The following is a 22,139-nucleotide window of genomic DNA, read 5'->3' as shown; positions in this document are numbered from 1 at the left end:
CACATCATTTTGGAGCCCAAGAATTGCTCAGCAGGGGACAGAGGTGGTCTGTGTTGCTCTTGCACCCCAGTGAACCCACAGTGCTGATAGCTGAAGCCCCCAGGAAAGCATCCTGCTCCTTCCCCTTTGCTGGCACCAGGTCCGACCTGCCCAAAACACTGCTGCTGCAGAGCTCTAGGTTCCCCCAACAGCACAGAGCAAATTCAGCTCTCTCCTGCAGGTCATCATGCACTTTGCCTGGGGGCCAAGGTCTCATATCACAATGCCTACCTGAAGCCCTTGATGGGGCACTGCCGGCAAACGGAGCACTTGGTCTGGTGCTTCACCTGCTCAGCCATGGTCACCCGGTGCAGCACAGCCAGCCACACCATGGATTGCGGCTCCAGGTTGGCCCACTCAAGGAACTGGGACACCTCGATGGTGGGCTTCCCGTTGCTCTGGGGAGGGGAGAGGAAGCAGCTGCTCAGGGCTGGGATCCAGCTGTGATGGGGTGCAAGCTCCTCACCACCTCTGGGAGCCTCTCCCCAGCACGGCTGCTGCAGAGGGGAGAGCACGGGCCACAGCACCCTACTCACAAAGCGGAAGCAGCTGCGGATGCTGGGCTCCACATTGCTGCCCCCAAATGCTGCCACCTCTCCCAGCTGGCGTGGGACCTGGATGGCCTCGTGGAGCAGGACGCCAAGGTGCCGCTGGTCACAGAATCCCCCAGCATTTGCCACTTGGCTGAAGAGATCTGCCAGCAGGACAGACACACAGCCCCATTAGAGACACAGCTGATGCCCCAGCACACCAGGCAGGACGCAGGCACGTGTGGATCAGACTGGGGGCCCCACCGCCTGTCTCCAGCAGCGAGCTCAAAAAAGAGGGAAAAACTGAGCTATGATTAAGTAACCTTTACCAGTATCCTTCCAGCTCCCAATAACCAGGAGTTCAGAGTCTTCTTGAGGCAGAGGTTACATATATCACTTCTTTAGCAGCCACAGCTGGTCTGTCCGCTATCAATCTGCCCGTACCCTTTTTTTAACCCTTGGGGTGCCTCCTGTGCTATCCCCTCCACAGTATCCCACAGCAAAGACTACCATGGTTAAAACACAGTGAGGAAAGGGGCTTCCTTTAATTTGCCTGAAACCTACTTCCCAGGCATGCACCCCCAGGTTTTTTTCTTTCTGGGAAGCACTGGATAACTGTTGCCTCTTTGCCTTCCCTGCGCTGTTCCTTACAGTGAGTGCCATGCAAGCAAGATCACCGCAGCACCAGTCAGTCTACCAAAAAGCCTCCTAATTTAGGCAGCGTAGGTCTGGGGAGGGAATGGGGGGGAGGAAGGGAGGGGTGGGCAACGTAAGCAGATTAGTCACTGCAAGAAAGCTGTTTCTCTGCTCTTCCTGGGAAGAGAAGGGCTAAGCAAGGAAAGAAAAGCACTCCTGCTTTCCCCAGGTTACTCTACACCAGGCCCTGGGGGAGGGAGACGGGGGACTCACACTGAAACTTCTCCTTGACTTCTGTCCCACACAGACACGCAATACCCGTCTTGAAGGAGAGAGCCCTCATCTTCCCACTGCGGCCACTGCAAGGCAAGATATTCCACAGGTTTGTAAATGTTTTGGAGGCTTTTTTATGCAGGGGATCAGCAAGGCAAGCCCATGCCAGGCAGCCCCCTCGCTAGTGGCCAGGACCTTTTAGCAGCACTGCCAGATGGAAGAACACCACAGAGGTTTCCTTCCAAGCATAGCAGCCCTACAGCTCAGGAGGACACCGAGGGACCGGTACCTGTCGAAGACATTCAGCAGCCAGTTGAGACTCATGTCCACACAGAGTGGCACGTTCACCAGGATGCCCCGCTGCTCCTCCAGCCTCTCGTAGAGGGTGGTCAGGCAGTGGATGACCTCCACCACGTCCATCGCGCGGTCACTGGGCTGCAGGTCGTGCTCATTGAAGATTTCCAAGGCTGTGGCCAGGGTCACCATGTCCACTGCACAGAAAGCACAGCCGGAGCGATCAGAGGCAAAGAGGAACATGAGAGAGGTAAGAACTAAGAAGAGGGAGATGCAGCCCTGCCTTGCCTTGGGGCTGTCTCAGCCCCACTGCAGCAGGGAAGATGCTGGCAGGGTGGGCAGAGCTCCCAGAATTGCTCTCCCACCTGCAAACCCCTCCAAAAACACCCACATCACCTATATAGCCAATTTGAGCCACTTCTGTGTGGTGGTCTGTGTGACCTTCCTTCCCTGTTGCTGCGGCCAGCCATGGCCAGGAAAATGCTGCCCGTGAAAGGCTCTGTGCGGAGCCCCCGGTGCCCAGAGCCAGCCTCCGCACATGCCATGTCCCTGCGGGGCTGGCACAGGGAGGTGAGGGGGCACAGAGCCACACAGACCCCACGAGCAGTTACCCTGAGGTGGAGCAGTCCTGTCTGCAGCTCTGACCTGCAGCAGGTGCCAAGGCACAAACCTGAAATGGGGTGAGGACGGGGTGGGCTGCCCTGGTTACCCTGCATTCAGATTGCTATGGCTGCAGGTTGTACGTGCTACCATGTTTAGCAGCCAGCAATCTTTCTTTTCCTTAAAGTCTTTCCACTTCTGAGATCATTTATGTTCTCAGTGCTCAGGGGATCATGTGCCATTTCCACACTGTAACTTCACCCTGTGGAAAAGTCCTCCCTTCTCCTGTCAAAGCTGCTGACAGGCGCACTGGGGATCCCCAGTTCACACACTGGTACCACATCGCTCCTGCTCGCCCTCATGCCCACGCTGCCCGTGACTGTGTATGGCTCCGAGACGTTCCACACTGCTTCTTTCCTACGTGGCCACTCACTTCTGCAAACCTCTCATCGTGGGGAAGCTGTCTTGGCAGCCTCTTGCCCTTCTCAAGTATGTCTTGAATAAGAAGCACTTATTCATGTTCTTCCACATCATTTCTGGGCTGGAAAGAAGGTGTCAGCACAGTGTATGAGATGCAGGAGACAAGCAACCAAGAATGCACAGGCAGCACAGGGGAGGGCTCTGCTTTGCTCTCTGCCCTTTTCCTCACTATGCTGCTGCATAGACATCTTTGCAGGGTGGCAGAAGCTAACTGCTGCTTTACCCCAGTTGCACCATGTCCCTGGGTATGGGACAGCCTGGTCACCACAGTGTCATGAAACTACCCCGCAGCCAGGGTTCAACTCCCCCAAACACCAAACCTCCTCTCAGCCTCTCGTTGCCTCTTCCAGGTTTTCACAAGACATCAGGGAGCACAGGTCCACCTGGGACCCCACTGCTGCCTGGTGTATCTCCTTCCAGTTGGGAACAATTAATTCAGGAGGGAGTTTTCCCTCATCCTGCCGCTGTTTAATTTTGACAGAGCCTTAGGCAAGAGGCCTTGCCAAAAACCCTCCAGCAGCCAAGGATGCCCCGTCTATTAGCTTCCCACCTGCCTGCTCACTGATTCCCTCAGAAACTCTTCAGCAGTTTCCGAGGAGCAGCCACCTCTCTGAGTGCCACACATCATGTTGAACTCCTATTGCATTATGTTCACCTGGCTATTAGTCCTCGTTTTAACCGGAGTTCTACCTACAGTGCAAAAGTCGGGTTATCGGTTCCCTTCCTCCTCTAAGCAGTGGAGTGCACTCTGCCCCTGCCAGCGAGGCTGGTTTTGGCTCTGGTACATCCACGGCTTCTCAGGGCTCTGTTGGGCCTCCTGGGCGAGACCCTGACCGGTTGCACAGCTCTGTAACTCTGAACCGGACCGCTTTCTTCTCAAATCCCTTTGCCTAACACCTGCTCTTGAGGCATTCAAAGCCTAAGCCTGCAAAAAAAGGTGCTGACACAGACAGCTCGCTGGTGGATTTGCTCGGCTTTCCAGCCGCAGGCTCATCTTCCTAGTCCTTCTCGCCTCAGCCGCCTGGCCCCTGGTGGGATCCTGCCTTTGATGTGCTGATAAAAGCTTGTGTTAGTTTAATGCCATTATTGAGGGAGACCCAGCAGGAGGGAAATACTTCCCACACTCACATCGCAGGGCTTTTTGCACCCGTCGTAGTTTCATAGCCGTCCGATAAGCTGAGAACTTGATGTTGTTCAAATCCGCTGCAATAACACAGGAAAAGAAGAATTAAACCACAGCTTGACAACCTTATCTCCCGAGCAGGCAGCAGCAGCTGCAGTTCCCAGACACCAGCCCCACCAGCAGAAGCAGAGTGCGTACTGGAGGAGGAGGGGCAGAGCCTGGCAGGGGGTCGCACCCCATTGCTTTGGGGGACCCTGTGCCACAGAGAGGAGCAGGTGCGCTGGGGGATCTCATACAGGACCCCACTGCAAAAAGGCAGATGCTACTGGGATAGTTTCGTGGCAGCCTCCTTACCCAGTGTCTGGTACAACTCCGTCATCTTTGGGTGGTCCCAGCATGTCGTCTGGGCCTGGTGGCTGGAAGGAAAGTAGAAGGAAATCAAAAGTCAAGCTTGGAATTAAGCAGCTGCCATGAGAGAGTAAAGAATGGACCCATCCGGCCCTGGAAGCCAGTCCCCCCAGTGCTGCAGATACTGGGGCTGCTGTATGCTAGTGAGCACGCTCCCAGCCACAGCAGCATGGGGGATGCCCACAGGAGGATGCCCCCATGTGCTGCCAACCTCCCCTCCTTCAAGCCAGAGTCCACCCTCATCTGGGGCGTCTTATCAGGCAGGAAAAGCCTGGCTCTGCCAAGTAGGGGATGACATGCTTCACTGGAGGTCAGTGCTCAGACCAGTCTGCCCAGTGTCCCCTGCTCCTAATTGGTCCCCAGTTTGTTCCCACCGGTCCAGAGAAGACCACAGGCTGCAGCTGGGAGCACACTCACTTGATGTAATATGGCACTTTGTTGGGGGAAATGGCTCGCTCCCAGGGGACCTGGACGGAGGCTGCAAGGAGAGACACACAGATGTCAGTTCAACACCCAACACTCCTTTAGGCTGCTGCTGTTTCTGATGAGAGCCCAGCGGAACTGTGCTCGCATATGGGTGCCTCTGACGAGGCTGTGCCTTCCAAATCACCCACTGGGGCTGCCGGAGTGGGCAAGCAAGTATCACCTATAAGTGGCACAACTTCTGGTCTTGTCAGAGGCGTCTTGCCTCTCTTGAGGCAGGGTATCTAAATCTGGCTGAGCTCAGAACTCGAGAAGAGACACTTCCTGACATTTTTGATGATGCTCAAGGCAATGCTGTGGTCACCAGTGAGCAGGGCTGGGATTCGGGCACACACACAACACTGCGTGTTATGACCAGGCTTGGGCACCCACAGTATCTACTGTTCCCATTACTCATGCTCTGTGTCAGCTGCAGTATCTCAGGAAGATGAGGATGCATCCCATACCAGTTGCCTGCCACCCTATGTTTGTTATCTAGAGGATGAAAGCCCTTTTTATGACCCACAGCTATTTTCCCTTGTCACAGGCAGCTTATCAGTTCCAGCAACTGGAAAAGTCACTCTTCCTTTCAGAGGACATGGTCTGCAGAGAAACACAGGCCAACAAACCCCACTGACATGTGAGGATCCTGCAGAGCTCAGCTTTTCTGAGGATGTACCCCAGACTCTGGAGCACAACCTGCTGCCTATCCTTTGCAGGTCTGAGAGCCAGCAGCCGGCAGCAGCTCATCTCTGTAGGAACGGCATTGCTCTGTCCGGCCACATGAATGAAAATCTCCTTAAGGTACACATTTTTGGCCTCTGAATGATTAACATGGGATGTGGAGGACTACCTTTTCCTGCCATCTATCTTCCTTCTGTTGTCTTGCCCACCCTGTCTCTGAGGCTGGCACGGTCCCAGTATCACCTGGGAGTTGCTGCTGCAAGTGTCACAGCTCTGTGCTCTGAAGGGAAACCACACTGATGTCCCACCCTTGGTCCCACAAGGTGAGGTAGCACACTAACTTTGGGAGATGCCCACTGCTCTGGTTCCTGTGAACCAGGCACTGGCCTGGGCCCTTTTCTAGCTGCGTGTGTGGCTCTGGGCTCAGCAACAGGACTCTGCACCCCCTTCCCCTGTGCCACAGCCCCTGCTATGCCATGCTGCAGAGGCAGCCGCATGGCAGGAAGCCAGGAGGACCCACTCACGTACAGGAGAGGAAGTGCTGGGAGCCTGGTCCAAAGTCCCGGTGGGCATCTTGGAGCTGCTTCAGGCGTTCATTTATGGAGGCCTGGGGAACGGGACAGAAGAATTCCGTGGCAGCCCATCAGGCATTTCAGAATGAAGCCCCATTCAGGAAGGCTTGTGGATGGACACAGATATGCCCCAGCATGCAGGTCCTCTTCCTTCCTCACCTGCCTTAATATTTGCATTTCCCAGTCCACTTAGTCCTCTACACCTCCTCCCACAGGCTGAGGCAGCACAGGCCACATCACCAGCTCATCTGTATCCATATCTTCACAGACGTCAACAAAGCCACAGCTGGTACTGGCCTCCTCACCAGATCCCAATTTTCCTCAGACAGCATCTTTTGTTCCTCCCATTGCTTTTTCCTGCTCAAGACCTCTACAGATTTACCAGCCACTTTCCTCACACTGAACTAATGCTCTTCTCCAGGAACACTAGCTGTACCATTCCTGCTATGCCAAGCCTTACTGTATCATCCTTGAAACTCAGCAGTAACAGCCTTTCCCCAGCATCCCCCAGCCTGTGGTTTATTTGCAGTGCTTGGTCCTGACTCCTTCCCACCTGCAGCTGCTTCCAGCGCGTGTTGATCTGCTCCAGGGTACGGGAGTTCTCCATGGATAGGTGAACATCTGAGATGGCAAGCTGGTGTGCAAGATCATTGACCACTTTCACCCCATCCTTCATGGGGGAGAGCTCCTCTTTGAATAGCTGGAGTCCCGTGCCCAGGGGAACAGGCACAGTGTAGGGGAAGAAGGAAAAGAAGCAGGTGAGTGGTCAGGACCTGGATCTGATTCCTCCTCTACAAGCTAGGGTGGGCCAGGGGCTGGCAAGATGCTGCTGACTAACCCTCCCACAGGATACCTTAGTGGGGGGAAAAAAAACCCGAAACAAAAAAACTCAAACCAGCCAAGCTGGAGATTACTCAAATCTCCTGAGAAGCGAGATGTTGACGATGGCTCATCTATGCTGAGCTGCAAGGGGCTCAGCACAGCCAATTCATTGCTCAGGACACTGTGGGCCAAATCCACACTTACAAAGCTAGGGGACTGTCCGAGGAAGGACCTAGCCCCTGAGACCCCAAGTAATGAGGCTGCATTGGACAGAGTAGTCAGAAGGAGCAGCACTGCCCTCCTGGGAGACAACATCTCATCATCTCTGGGGCCAAGGCTGGAGCATTCTCAGAACCAGAAGTACCTTGGTCGACTGGATGTGCTCTGGCAAGGAGTCAATGAAGAGGTCCCCAATGGGTTCCCAGGTTTCACGCACACTTTCAGCCTCATCCAGTGTTGTGCTGAGCTCCTCCATAGCCCCTTTAATCTCTAGCAGCTGCTCCAGGGTCCGTTCGATGTGACGGTGCTGGTCCACGCACCGAGCTGTGAGCTTCTCCCACAGCTCGCTGGCCACATTCGCCTGCTTCCAGACAAAGCGGCTGATGTTTTGGATCCGGTGCCGGGGAGAGACATCTGTGAAGGCAAAGCAGAAGGGGAATGCAGAGCAAAAATAAGAGCCCAGCCCAGAGGAGAGTGTGCAAGAACTGGAGGGAGGGTAGGGGAAGAAGAGACATTGAAAAAGATCTAGGAAAAACTGGAAAGAGGGAGGGAAACCAAGTGAGAATAGTATCTATCTCTGCACCAGCTCCTCTAGGTATCCAGCCTGCTCACAGACCTTTCTGCTCTCTGTCTGTCCTCACGGGCAGAAGCCCTGCTACCCTTTAAAATCCCACCCCAGAGCACATCTGATGCTGTCTCATAAGATGCCCCATCATGGGCTGTGCCAGCAGCCTCTGCCTTCACCAGGACAGAAGCACAGCTCTACACCAGCCCAACCTTTGGCCAAAGGGCTGAAAACAGCCTGGTGCATGATGGCATGAGGCAGAGCATTGATGTGACCCTTTGTGCCACACCAGCCACCTCTACTCGATCTGCTCCAGTCCAGCCCAGGAGAAGCTGTGCTGTGCTGTGGGAGAACGAGGAAGGGGGAGCTCCACAGACCTTTGCTTTCTGAAGTTGGTTCTTCTAATTCCTCAAATGGATGCTGGGAAAGGAAAGCCTGTGCTGACTCCAGGACAGAGTAAATGTACGGTCCCCGAGACTTCACTTCTTCCATGAAAGCCTGGAGAGCAGAGCGCAGAGATGAGATGGCAGGCTGAGCTGGAAAACCATACCCCTGCTGCTCCCTCCCCCAGGGCTGCAGTGATTTATTTGCTCCAGGGCCCAAACCTCACTGGAGACATGGAGAAAAATTAACAGAAATATTTTTGCAGTTCAGGGAAAGAATGACCACCTGCAAGAAGGTGGTTCCTGCAGAGGTTTGGACTGCAGTTTTGCTGGAGGGGAGAGATGGAGCAGTGAGCCCAGAAGGGTGTGTTGAGCCAGGGCTGCAGAGGGGGAACTGCTTTATCGATGATGCTTTCACAGGTGCTGCTTGGAGACACTCCTCACTCATGCAGCAAGAGCATGGTCCTGCAAGCAGTCCTTCCAGCAGCTGTTCAGCAGCAAGTCCAGCTGCTGGAGGAGCAAGGAGGGAACAGCAAGATGCCCCAGAGTAGCACATCTGCCAGGGCAGACTTTGGAGGCAGACTGGTTTAGGACATCCTCTCCTCCCCTCCAGCTGCAGCCCCCCGCTGGTGCTGTTTGCTGGATCGGCTATTTGTGCATCAGGAAAGTGGCTAGCTCCAGCGACAGTGAGGAGTAGCAACAGTGAGCAACAGTTTAGTTTTGTTTCAAGGTAAAAACAGCTAAAGCCCAACAGCTACTGGCAGCAAGAACAAAATGCTCTGATCAGGGAAGCAGGAAAGCCTGATCTGCCTGGGTTTACCCCGGTTTCAGATATGATGATGGTGTGCTACTGCAGGAATCACTCTTGTCCTGATTACCGGGTCACCCTTAGACGAACCAACCTCCTGAGGCCTCAGGGTCCCAAAAGCAGAGGCCAGCGAGAGGCAGTTCCCTCTCTTGCAGAAGTAGGACATAAGAAAGAAACTAGGAGAGAAGCGATGGGGCCCACCAGCAGCTACAGCACCCGCAGATGACTTGGGGCTGCAATGCAGATTTATTGTCTAACACCAGATGGGCTCTGTCTGTCTCATGCTGTGGGTATTTGCTACGGGGCTGGGGCTCTGCCTTCCCACAGGAGGCAGAGATGGAGATGGGCAAGGACCGGTGCACTCACAGGCTGTGGTCCTAGGCAGGGCTGCCCACTTGCAGCTCATCCTAGCAGTGAGCGGCAGCAGGGGAGGCATAAGGGGACATACCGCGTGCATCTCCTTTTCCTGCTGCACCAGGAGGATGTCACCCCGTAGGGGCAGCTGTGCTGAGAGCTCCTCATCCTTCTGCCCGAGCCAGTCTATGATCTCCTGGAGAGGCACCTGCAGCTTCCCGCTGTGGTCGGAAAAGGCCTCCAGTCGAGCCCTGGCAGGAGAGCGAGGACAGCAGGGTGGTCAGACAGGCAGGAGAGGAGCAGGTTCCGCTGGGAGGGGAGGCGTAGCACCGTGGTGGGAGTGGTAACCCCTGGGCACCCCCAGGACCCCACCAGTGCCTGGCAGCATGACTCAGCACAGGCTGTGCGTGACCCTCAGATGGCACAGACACCGCACCATCAGGTTGGGTGAAGCACAGAGGCACCGGGGAGGGGACATCACCCCAGAGTCACTCCGCATTCACCGGTGTGTCAGGGCTGTGCTCTGGCTGGCACAGGGGGCTTGGCTCCACATTTATGTGACTGGGCACCCTCCGGGAGCCTTGCATTAAGGCAAGAGACGATTAACATGCCCCAGTTAAGTTCTCCATCATGCTGGCTGTGGAGCTGCAACCTCTGATGGTTTGGAAGTCATGTTCCGCCCACACCATGGAGGGGGCTCCTGATAAAGGGACAAGCACAGAGGAGGTGGCAGCAAGGCTGTGGGGCAAAAAGAGACAAAACACAGAGACAGCAGTGGCAGAGGATGGAGAAAGCAGCAGAAAGCAATGAGTGAAGGGAGGGAGAAGAGGATGAGATGGGTGGAAACAGAGGCGGTGATTTTCAGCATGAGGAGAAAGACTCAGAGGTCTGTGTACAAGAGGGGAAACCAAGCCAAGGTCACCATGAATTCATGTGGCTCATGAAATGAGCAAGTGGAAAAACCTCCTGGCAAGCACATGCAGCAGGCAAGGCTGGAAGGCCAGCCCGGCCCTGGAGCTTTATCCAGACAGGGATTCTTACCGAAGGCTGTGGGATTTCTTTTTGATTTCATTCCAGCAAAGATTCATCTCCAGAGGGGCCTGAGGCCCAGCAGCACCACTCAGAGCCCGGGGGGTTACACACGAAGGTCCTGCACCATCCTGCAAGGCTTCAACCTGGGCAGAAACAGAGCCGCACTGCATCCAGAGATCACTGCCCGGTGCTTGCGATCCTCAGATGGCACAGACGCTGCACCATCAGGTTGGGTGAAGCGCTTTCTGGGGGACACCTACGTGCCTCTGTCCTGACCCTGCCTGGCTTTTCAACCTGCAAGGGGAATGCCCTGCTGCCGGAGGGGTCTGTTAGCAGCTCCAGGGAAGCTCGGGGCCACGCCTGGAGGAAGGATGCAGTGCCGACTCCAGTAGCGCTAAGAGCAAAGGTCGAAGGGAGGGCTTACTGCACGTCTCCTGTTCTGCAGGATCCCTGTTATCCAGTTATGAATTTACCCCCAGTTATCCAGCAATGAACTTATCTCACTGCTAAGTGTTAAACCAGAGCTGGCCTGTGTGTTACAGCCCCTGCAGGGCTAACAGTGATTTCTTTCCACACCATACAGGGCTGCTGTGATTCAGGAAGAGACAAGCACCGTGGGTCCTTTACACCATCCCCAGTACTGAGACCTGCCACCTGCTCCCCTACAGAAGCACAAGGATATTCCCTGACTGCACAGCAAATCTGAGATGCTGCTTCTCATCCACAGATGCTGCTTCTCCTCCACACCTCTCCAGAATGAGCAGTGGTGGGAAGGATGTTCTTGAGAGGCCGGGGAGCAGATGGCAGCAAATCCTAACCCAGCCGCATGAAGGAAGCACAATTTGCACCACACCGTTCAGCCTGGAAAATGAGATGCTGGTCCCTGGACAACAAATCCTCATTGGATGGGGGAAGGAATCCTCTCCTAAGCCTTTAGCACTGCATCATGATGGCAGTGAAGACATCGTTGCACTTTCTGGTGCCAGCAACACACACCAGCAGGACTAGGAGCATCTCACATAGGACTCTGAATGAGACAGAATTTCCTCTCCAAAAAAACATAGCTTGTTGTGCAAAACACAGCGACACATTGCATTTCCACAAGTGAGACGTTGATGTGCTTTGTTGGGGAAATGTCAGCCTTTCAATCTAATGCTACTTTGATGTTAGAGCTAATTTGTGATAATTATCCCCAGATGATTAATCAACCATAATGAACCACATTAGTACTTTCTAAACAGCACATGCAACAGGTACTCCTTTGCGAGAGAAGGGCAGCTGCTTCTGGGGGAAAGCAGCAGCTCTTCCAAGGGGAACATGCAGATATTTGTCACTTATCCTGTCCAAGGGCTCACAGAGTTGTCCAAGGGACAGAGCCAGCCAAGCCAAGGAGAACGTCAGGTGGGAAGAAGCCACCAGACAAGCAATTTGGCCAGACAGCTAAAGCAATATCCCCTTCATGCCAGTTCTCAGAGAGAAATCAAATTATCAACAAGATAGGTGTTAAGTTTTCTTCATCTAAAAACTTCTAACACCAGGCTGTTCTCTGCCTCCCCAGCCTGCCGCTCCAGGAGCATCAAGAAGAGAGAAAACCGTCACCCACAGAGTTCACAGGAATCTTGGGGCCGTGAATAATAAACCACTCAAGGTAAAACTTCTGCTTGCACATAGAAAAATCAATACTCTGCATGTGCACATCCTCATGACGCAGAAGTAGGTTAGCCCCACAGTACTGCCAGGGAGCACTCAGCCTCCCCTCTATCCCAGGGGATACCAAAGGAGGGGATCAGCTCCACCTGGGTGCAAGTGTAACTGCAGCACAACTCAGCAGACAACACAGTCCTCCCAGCCTTGTTTAAGAAAAGACTAAAAGCCCACAAGCCTGTGCCTCACAGGCCATGCCCGGTAAATAGCCGGTGACAGTGGCCAAGCAGGGGCCAGGTGTTGAACATCTGCTTCCCCTAGAACAAAAGCCTGCAAATGAGCAGAGGGAAAAAGCAGTGCCTTCCCTCTGAGCATCCCCTAGGCATCCCTTCGCCAGAGCCCCAGCAGTGGGAGCCTGGCCCTGCATTCCCCCTCCACCCTTGAACAGCTTTATTTTCAGGTGCAGAACACTCACGCAGGCTCTGACGAGCGCATCTACCTGTGCTTAGCCACAGATCCTCCGCAGGGCCGCTCAGCTTTGCCGGAGGAGCAGGCATCGCCTCCCACCCCTCCGGGTGCCACCAGGCAGCACTCGCAGGGAAGCAGGCAAGTGCTGTGTGCTTAGCAGAGCAGGGCCACCCTGAGAACTGACCCCCCAGGAATGTGGAGGGGGGCGGCAATGCCTCGCACCCAGCCTCAATCCCAGCTTTGTCCAGTGGCATTCCAGCAGCCTCCAACCTGCCTTAACCCTGGTAGTGCCACCGTGGCTGCCCGCAAAGCAGGCAGAGATCTGTCCCCTGCCAGGCACCCTGGTGTGGGAAAGACCCTTGCGGGAAGTTGGCTGGGTGCAGAGGGATTGCAGCAGGCACTGGCGAAGAGCCGTCTCTGCAAAGGTGATGGTGAGCTGAGCTGGGGTGACCAGCAGAGACCTTGGCCTCAGATGCAGGGCAGGATGCACATGCAGCACAGACAGGAGTGTCTCCTAGGGAAGAGATTTACCCAGGGAATGGTCCCAGCAAGCTTTGGCTACTGAGAAGGTAAATGGGTCCTTGAGACCTAACCCCCAAGAAGCCAAAGATGCTCTCCTTACCCCCCGCATGACCCAGCTCAGTGTTGGGGCCAGCACAGATGTTCCTGCCTGCCTGGACTGGGTGTAAAAGTTTGTTTTTGCCAGAAGGCTCTGGGCTGGCTCCTTGTGCCCCCCACAGTTCTGCCACCCAGCATTGTTTCCATGCTCTCCTCCACCTACAGGGAGGGAATGAAAAGCTCCCTGTATCTCTCCCTCTCTTGCCCTCCTTCCCTGCCTGTACATCAGACTGCTGCTGTCTCTTCCCCTGGGACCAGCACGGCCAGCCGCCTCTCCTCACCACCTCCCAGGCCAACAGATGCAGGACCAGCTCTCAGACTGGGGGAGGCTTCAGCAAGGTCAGGGCGCAGCTGAGGATGGGCTTTCTGCAGCCTGCTGGGAGCTTTCAGGACAGGCAAGGACAAGAGAGGAAGGCTCTTTCCTAGGTGGTAACACCTACAGCTGTGAGGAGGGCACGGCAGAACCTCTGAACGAAGTGAGCTGTCACTAACACTGCAGCAGCCAGCAGGTACATGGCACCCAACACACTGATGCACACACAGCAGAAAGCCAGGCTCAGGCGGGGACCAGGGGAAAACTGTGGTGGGTATGACCCAACCTGAGGATGTTTGCACCCTCCCTGTGTGTCATCTTGCAGCTTAGTGGTGGTGGGTCCAACAGGTCATCCTTCCTCAGCCCCTCCCCCCTAGCAAACCCCACAACACTCTGCTCCTGTCATAGAGGCTTGGACTGCTCAGGCAGCACATTTGCCTGTTCATCCTGTTCTATCCCTGTCCCTCCTTACTTCATCTGCTGGGCTGTTCATTAGCTACCCATGCACTGGCCTGGTAGCGGCTACCTAACAGCCACCCCAGGGCCAATAAGCTCCGACTCAGCTATCAAGAGCCTGCCCCAGCTGTAAGCCTCATCCTTGCATGCTGGCAAGGCTCCAGAGACAGCTCTGCCTTCTTCCTGCAGACTCTGGTTCTCTGGGGCAGGATGGGTCCAGACTGATGGCAAGGCACAGCATGGAGGAGCCCCAGGCTGAGCTTTTGCTCTTCATGTTTGAAGCATGATGAAAAGGGGAAGGCAGAGCCAGAGACCCCATTCATCCTGGGAACAACACTGCCAGTGCCTGAGGAAAACTTTGGCACCGTCCATCAGGCTCTTGTCAGGTGAGAGATGCCCTGGGGCCAACAGCTACAGGCAGCAAAGGGTGAGCCCCGCTCTAGCAGAGCAAGGCAGTGCTTCCCCAGCCTTGCTGTCCTGGGTGACCCAGGGCAAGGTGCTAAACCAGCTTGTGACAGCTCAGTGCAGAGCACAGGCAGCTTTGCAGACAGTTGCCAGCACAGCTGTCTGATCTCCTGTGCTCTCCCTGCCATTTACCCCGGGACCCCAGAGACCTTTACCTCTGCCTGGCTCTGGTGAGCAGCCTGACCTGCCAACTCAGAGACACTCGGGGAAGGAGGAGAGACACCAACAGTAAGAACCCACTCTCCGTTCCTCAAGATAACTAGACTAGAAAGAAGTCAGATTCCTCCTTTGCCTTACAGCATTCACCAGGGGCTTATCCCAAGCTCTTCTCTGCAGCCAGGAAGGTTAGAAACATACATTTTCAACAAAAGCTGATGTTCTTCCAAGTTCCCAGGAAAAAAAGTAAACCCAACCAAATACACAAGAGCTGTTAATGGTGGCCTCTTGCTCTTTATTTTGAAGGAAGCTTGAAATCCAGCTCTGCAGGTTGTCTCTATTCCTCTACTTTGGGAAACACTTTGCAGCCAAAACGCTCGAGGAAAGCTAACGCTCTCATTAAATGCGAGCCAATGGGGGGTTGGAGCTAACAGCTTTCCCTGCCATCAGGAACAGAGGTCCGTCCTGGTTTGCTCCACAGATATTTGCAACCGCTGCAAAAAGCTGCCATGTGAAAGGCTCCCAAACCCAGCTCTTACCTGAGACAGCGGGTGGGCAGTGCTGCTGTGCTGCGCCTGGTCTGTGACGTGCCACTCAGGACACCGTGGGAGAACATAGGGCCATTCCTGCATCACCAGGGGCTGCATCAGAACCGATGTTCATGGGGATGGAGACAGCTCTAGGCATGAGCACCTGAAAAGCAGCGTGAGAGTCCCTGGGTCAGCTTGCACCTCCTCATGGAGCTGAGCCCCTTCCCAGCTGCCTAGGGTGCTGTCTTCACCAAGGTTGAATACTAAAAGGATACATTTTTTTTTAATATATTTGTACTAACGTTGCAATTTTTTTTCATCTAAATGTACCACTTTTTTTTTTATTTAGTTATACAGTTTGCTGTAATGATAAACTGTATTAGTGAGTCCTGCAAATTATGTTGTATTTTCAAAAGGTGTTGTGTTTCTTGAACCACAGGGGATGCCCAGGTTTTAAAGGAAGAGTGGAAGAGAGGATCTCACCATCACGACCACTTATTTTTAGAAATACTAGGCATATCTCCATTAGTAGAAAGGAACATTGCCTAGACCGTTAGTCGTCCATACATGCATCTCATAGTACCAGCTACTTTTTTATGAGTTTTTACTCATAAAGTAATGAGTTATAGAATTTCCATTTGTAATTCCATTTTTAAAACTGCATGACCTGTAAAGCCAGTTAGCAGAGGTCCCTTGTCTGTTCTATAGGTCTGAAATGCAACCTCTGGTCACAGTGTTGCTTCTTTTGTTGTTTGGACTCTGATTAAGCTAAAATAGTGATTTATCCCACTGCCAGCATCATCTCAGCTTTACAGAAAACCATGAGAAAATAAAGCCCAGAAAAAACGGTTCAATGTAATATTTACCTGAATCTGGCAAATTTCTAGAACTGAAGCACAATCCCACAAGTCTGCATTTGGCCATGAAAGGAGCTGAGCACCAACATGTTCATAGCAGGATGGAGACCTAACAGCCAAAAGCTGTGAACACTATGCAGGGCTTTGCCCAGACCAGATGCAGCACACCTGAGGTCAGCTGAGCAAATCAAGAGTGATGCTTGAATACTGCATGTGATGGGTCAAGAGGCAGTGCTGAGGTACTAGGCTGTCTCCTGTCCAGCCTGCTGCCTAACTTGGTGATGGCTTTTCTACTTTTAGAGGGAAGGCTCCAGCAGCCAGGCCTCATATCCAAGTGGAGATGGGGCTGCTTCCAAGGCACAGACAGAGCAATGCTGCTGGAAGAAGGTCATGGGGTCCTTCACACACAGATCACTTGGACCAGCTGAGAAACTTCCTGCTTGGCCTTGGCAGGGCAGGAGCAGGCAGCGTGTCCTGCACAGCCAGCAATTGCATCGGGCAGCCGGGCAAGGAGCAAGCCCCTAGGCCCTAGTACACACTGCCCATCTCTCATGCTTTCACATCCATCACTTGCCCGCCTGAGTTTTCACTGCCTCTGCCATTATACACATTAAAAGAACAGCTTATCCCGTTATGATTGTTTTTAATCCCTTGGCAATTTCTACAGCCATAATTCTCTCCTCGTCCCACAGAACAGCCTGTGCTGAGCTCTCCAACATGCCGATAATCCAAGGTCCTGTCCTCTACCCCTCCTGCCCATTTGCACAAACGAACATCGCAGACTGTGCATCACAGCACCCTCACCCTGCTCCTTTCCCAATGCAGGCAGGGTTATTAGGTCACATTAATAGCTACAGACTCCAGGGTCTCCAAATGCCCCCAGCCTCCCAGGGTAAGTTCACCTCATGCCAGGCAACTCCAAGGGTACAGTGGATGATTTCTGTCTTACCACATCCTATTACCACGACCCTACCAGGCTCCTGAACTCCTTCAGCAATGAGAAGGTCTATCGGGACACAGAGCCATGGCACAAGGGAACTAAAGCCCATCTGAGTCAGCAGTCAAAGAACAAGATCAAGCTGGAAAGCTAAGTGCCAGCAAAGGCCACTACCTCAAGCGTGTCCTGTGCAACACCCTGCTTACACAGAAAACTTCCTGCAGGTTTGATGGCGATGGCTCGGCTGCTCTTTGCCACTCTGCAATAGCAAAGACAAAGCCCAGGTGTGGAGAACGCAAGCTAATGTGGAAATAACTCAGCCAGCACAAAGGAGGACATTCGGTGGGAGAGAGACAACCAGATGGTGAGACGCGACTGCAAGCAAACCACCAGCTACATATGATCCCTTGCCAAATTCCCTGCTATTATAGGAACCAGGCAAGGAGCAATGCTCTTGATCTGCTTTGCTCCTCTGCCATGGGACACAAAATAGCTCCAGCTCTTGCACTTTTACTGTAGTGCTTCAGTACGGCACTGTGTCTGGGCACTGCAGCACATGGAGTAGATGTTTTGTGGATGCTTCCTGGCTAAATGTCTGCTGCTGGCTGCCTGCAGCTGTCAGAAACAAAACCTGTGATCCACCTTGCCTCTTCCACACCAGCACTCACCCTCTGCACTCTGTTCTAGGTTGGTGCTGGAGCCCCAGCACGCTACAGGCAAAGGACAACATCAATCAAAAAAGATTGAAGTTTTGGCAACTAAAACAACCATCCCCACAGCCTACTACAATCCTCTACTTGAAAAGGACTTGAAAAAACTCTCCTTTGGAGGACTTGGGGAGCAATGTGGTCAGGCAGGCCAATCAGATTTAAAGCAAGGTTGATCCCCTGGGCACATTTCTGTGCAAGAAGGAAAAATATCACGGCCCATGGGAGCAGAAGGAGGTGAGAATTTCCATAGGAGAACATCACAGGAATTTTACAGTTACCATGGTGCAGGCACTGGGGCACTGCACCCATGCAGTGGAGAGAGCAAGGAGTGAAACCTTTCCCACAGGTCTGTCTCATCTTTGCTGGAGGTCCCCACTCCAGGCCCAAAGGTGATCAGACCCTTCCTCAGAAGGATCAGGTACAATCTCGTTACATCATGCTGTTTTGCATCCTATCCTCCCACATGAGAAGCACCCAACGCTTGCCTCTGCTCTTAGTACACCTTGAGGAACGAAGCATGAGACATCTCAGTGCTGTGTTACATTTCAACAGCTGAATGCTTGGGCATTAGGGTGTATTCAAAACAAAGTAGTTGCCTTTTTCCTCTTCCTACCTGAGCTGTACCTGTTCAGTACACTTCAGCAGTGGGGATGGCCTTTGCTCAACCAGTTCTGCTGCAGCCCTGCCGTACAATGTACTGCTCCGCTCAGTGATCTCTGCACTCTTACTATTTGCAGACCGATTGCAGCAGCAGCACAGGCTGGAGAGGCAGCGTCCAGGTGCACAGGCTATGCCCCGTCTCCCGCAGCATCTCACCTCCATCCCAGCCAAGGGTAAGATGGCAGCTTGCCACCAAGTGTGCGTGCTGCGCGGTGTATTTCTGCCATTTCGCGCATTTGCTTAAAATCCTCCTGATGCAAATCCACATCCAAACTCTCTCAAACAACAAGGGAATTCACACTGCAGCTGACCTGCTTCAGTAAACATGATTCCCAGGATTTGGGACGTGCCGAGGAAGCTAGAGACCAATGTCAGATGTTGAATTTCCAGCTCTCTACTACATATAACAGCAGCAAATACAGCATATCGGTCAAGAGGTCTCTCAATCACAAGGCTTTGAGTTACTATTTTCCTCCAAAATGTTCTTTCTGGGCTACAACTTTTTTGCCTATAAGGAACAAAATATGGCAACATTTTGAGGCAAAGCAGTTCAGCCTTTATCCCATGAAGGGAATGGAAATATAAACATGTCCCATGCTGCTGGAAATGTTAATGAATTTGTTGTTGGTTAACTTACTGCGCAAGAGAAGTAATAACATTTTAGCTCAGCATGCTCAGTGTCCTTTAAGGGGAAAGGTGGGAGGTTTGTGGATATTTCAAAGTTCAGCTCCCATGTAGATCCTAACAAAGGGAGCATTCCCAAGCTGGCAGACAGCAGGACTCCCTCGACAGTGCAATTGCACATCCTGTTCCAGCAAAAATTGTTTTCTGCATGTGTAAGTAAATAGTTTAAGCCTTAGATCGAGGGCCAGCAGACCTACTTCTCAAGACCCACTAGGTCAAGGTTTGGTGAGAGAGAAGGAAGAGAAGTCTTTGTCCTGCTGGGACCAAGCATACAAACAACACAACTCCCTCTTAGAGCATGGGCCCTTAGTCTCCATCTCTTTACAAACCAGGAATAGAAACCCAAACACACTCCTTAAAAAGAGTCACCTCAGTCTCCTGGTTCTCACTTGCTCCTGTGTACAAGGAAAAGGGAAAAGGACTATCAGCAACCTTCCACACGAGCGGGCATTTACAATCCCGTCATCCAAGGGCTAAAATCCAAGATGCCAAAGCTGCGGCTAGGCTTCATACTGCACCTCCACCTAAGCACCAGGTCCCCTTCATTAATTAGAATGAAGAGTCCTTCAATTAAGCAGCTGTCCTTAAGAAGGAAAAAAATATTTTTGCTATATCTGCCAGTGAGCAAGTGGCACAGAAGATGCCTTTCTCACTGAGGGGTGTGTGTGAAGTGGGGCACTCCCGCATCTAATGATCTGCATTCTTAAATGATCACTTAGACTTCGGGCTCATAACCAAAACGTTATTTTAATTCAATGGATAAATAGGTGCCACAGGTCCCAGTAAAGAAGCAACACCTGTTCTGCTGGCTCACTTGCTCTCCACTTTCCCAAGCAAAAGAATAAGCAAAAACTCAAGCTGAAAAATTTCACCAGTTAGTTTTGCACCAGGAAACTGGGGCGATGATGTCCCCAGCTAACCAGGTGAGTGTGGGTGCGTGACTACAACATGGCTGTGCAGAACCAACTGCTCCTCTCTCTGCTTAAAAATAACTTCCAGGAATTCATTTAGGAACATTGAAATAAAAATTTCTTTCACATGCCATTTCAGACTCCTGGCTGGGTTTTAAGCTGCTCTTTCCAAAACTCAATTTGCCTAGGAATTCTTCCCATCTCCTTTCCCTTCAATTAGACAAGTACTACGAATAATTACCTGAGCACCTTGAGGACCCAGCTGTAAACACACAGCCCTGCTGTGCTGGACACAGAGAAGTTGCAGTCTGATGGACCCCACAGACAAAAGGAGCAAGGGAAGGAGCAAACATCCTCCAGCCTCCCAAAAGGGACAGCACGCGAGCAATAACCTGCCTAATGACCAAAAGGTTCCACCAACCATAGAAATTGAGCCCAGTTCTTCAGAGACTCAGTCGTGTTCTGTAGCCCTGAAACCAGCCTGTCTAAACCCACTAAAAATCCTGAGTCTTGTCTTTCTCCTCCAAGCGTTAGAGGCAGGAAAGGAGCCTTGTCGCCTTGTGAAAAATGCCCCTTGGCCAGATGGTAGAACTGACCAGCCGTGGTGGGAAGGGGCACGCCTACCCCACCGCAACAGCCAAGGTAACGCTGCCCTACCTTTTGGCTTCCTCCACACTTTTTTTCTCATTCTCATTGTCAAACTAACATCTGTTTCTCTGTACTGAATATTCCACTGTGACCCCACCAAGTTTGTCTTTACTATAAAGTCCCAGTCAAAGCCTGGGATGCTCCGGCCTCCTGAGGGCACGCGTTTCATAAGCAGGCTGCACGCCACATGAAGCCACGTTTCCTTCCCTTTCTTCAGATTTATCAGAGTGACCTTATTCTTATGCTAAGGGAAACAGCAAAGGAAAATGAGATAGAACTATTTTGGCTCGCTTCTGAAAAGCTCAGTTTCATCTTTATACACCTTTGAAAATAAGGTTTTTTGAAGACCGAATTCTTTCTGGTCAGTATGGCTCGTTTCATGAGACTTGCAGTTCTTCTTTTGTGCTTTTATCATAGGCATCCAGCCTAAAGTGAAGGACTTGCCTCACATGGAATGGTCAGGGTTGGAAGGGACCTCTGGAGATCACCTAGTCCAACCCCTCACCAAAGCAGGGTCAGCTGGGGCAGGCTGCACAGAGTCATGTTCAGCTGGGTTTTGAACATCTCCAGAGAAGAAGACTGCACAACCCCTCTGGGCAGCCTGTCCCAGGGCTCTGTCATCTTCACGGTAAAGAAGTTCTTGCTCATGTTCAGAAGGAACTTCGTGTGTTTCAGTTTGTGCCCGTTGCCCTGTCACTGGGCACCACTGAAAGGAGCCTGGCCCTGTCCTCTCGACACTCACCCTTAAGGTATTTGCAGACATGGATAAGATCCCATCTCAGTTTTCTCTTCTCCCAGCTGAAGAGGCCCAGCTCTCCCAGCCCTCCCTCATCAGGGAGATGCTCCAGTCCCCCCATCCTTTCTGTAGCTCTGAACTGGACCCTCCCCAGTATCTCCCGTCTCTCCTGAACTGGGGAGCCCAGAACTGGATGCAGCACTCTAGATCCAACCTCACCAGGGCAGAGTAGAGGGGGAGGATCACCTCCCTCAACCTGGTGGCCATGCTTCTAATGCCCCCCAGGGTCCCATTGGCCTTCTTGGCCACCTGGACACACTGCTGGCCCATGGGCAACTTGCTGCCAACCAGAACTCCCAGGTCCTTCTCTGCAGAGCTGTCTCCCAGCAGGTCAGCCCCAGCCTGTACTGGTGCCTAGGTCTGTCCCTCCCTGGGGGCAGGACCCTACACTGGCCTTTGTGGAACTTTATTGGGTTCCTGTCCACCCAACGCTCCAGCCTGCCCAGGTCTCACTGAATGGCAGCACAGTCTCTGGGGCATCAGCTGCTCCTTCCAGTCCTGAATCATCACCAAACCTGCTGAGGCTGCTCTCTGTCCCTTCATCCCAGTCATTGATGGATGAATGGAACAGGACTGGACCCAGCGCTGACCCCTGGGGAACACGACAAGCTACAGCCTCCAGCCAGACTCTGCAGCACTGATCACCACCCGCTGAGCTCTGCCACTCAGCCAGTTCTCAACCCACCTCACTGTCCACTCATCGAACCCACACTTCCCGAGCTTATATACAAGGATGTTATAGGAGACAGTGTCAAAAGCCTTGCTGAGGTCAAGGTGACAACATTCACCACTCTTTCCTCATCTACCCAGCCGGTCATTCCATCAGAGAAGGCTATCAGGTTGGTCAGGCATGATTTCCCCTTGGTGAATCCATGTTGACTGTTCCTGACGACCCTCCTTTCCTCCATGTGCTTCAAGATGACCACCAGGATGAACTGTTCCATCACCTTTCCAGGGACGGAGGTGAGGCTGACCAACCTGTAGTTTTCTGGGTCCTCCTCC

At 52.8% G+C, this 22,139-nt stretch overlaps 1 protein-coding gene across 5 annotated transcripts in view; it reads right to left on the bottom strand.

Annotated features, from left to right (window-relative positions):
* The window catches only part of DRP2 (dystrophin related protein 2), a 42,656-nt gene that overhangs the window by 7,206 nt on the left and 13,311 nt on the right, over positions 1–22,139 (bottom strand). For 3 of the 5 annotated variants that reach the window (XM_080365486.1, XM_080365484.1, XM_080365485.1), the window contains 14 exons: positions 14,944–15,097; positions 10,294–10,427; positions 9,347–9,503; positions 8,085–8,205; positions 7,288–7,556; positions 6,655–6,801; positions 6,058–6,136; positions 4,801–4,861; positions 4,330–4,391; positions 3,981–4,055; positions 1,768–1,969; positions 1,479–1,564; positions 576–733; positions 271–437 (listed from right to left, as the gene is read on the bottom strand). In XM_080365486.1, coding sequence (XP_080221612.1) covers positions 271–437; positions 576–733; positions 1,479–1,564; positions 1,768–1,969; positions 3,981–4,055; positions 4,330–4,391; positions 4,801–4,861; positions 6,058–6,136; positions 6,655–6,801; positions 7,288–7,556; positions 8,085–8,205; positions 9,347–9,503; positions 10,294–10,427; positions 14,944–15,051 — 1,826 coding nt within the window. In that variant the 5' untranslated portion in view covers positions 15,052–15,097. The other 2 variants (XM_080365487.1, XM_080365488.1) reach the window with 2 other exon arrangements.

Source organism: Falco punctatus (genome assembly GCF_963210335.1).
Source record: "Falco punctatus genome assembly, chromosome: 15".
Lineage (NCBI taxonomy): Eukaryota > Metazoa > Chordata > Aves > Falconiformes > Falconidae > Falco > Falco punctatus.
The sequence above is the reverse complement of the archived record's forward strand: the minus strand, read 5'-3'. Positions and strand labels throughout refer to the sequence as shown.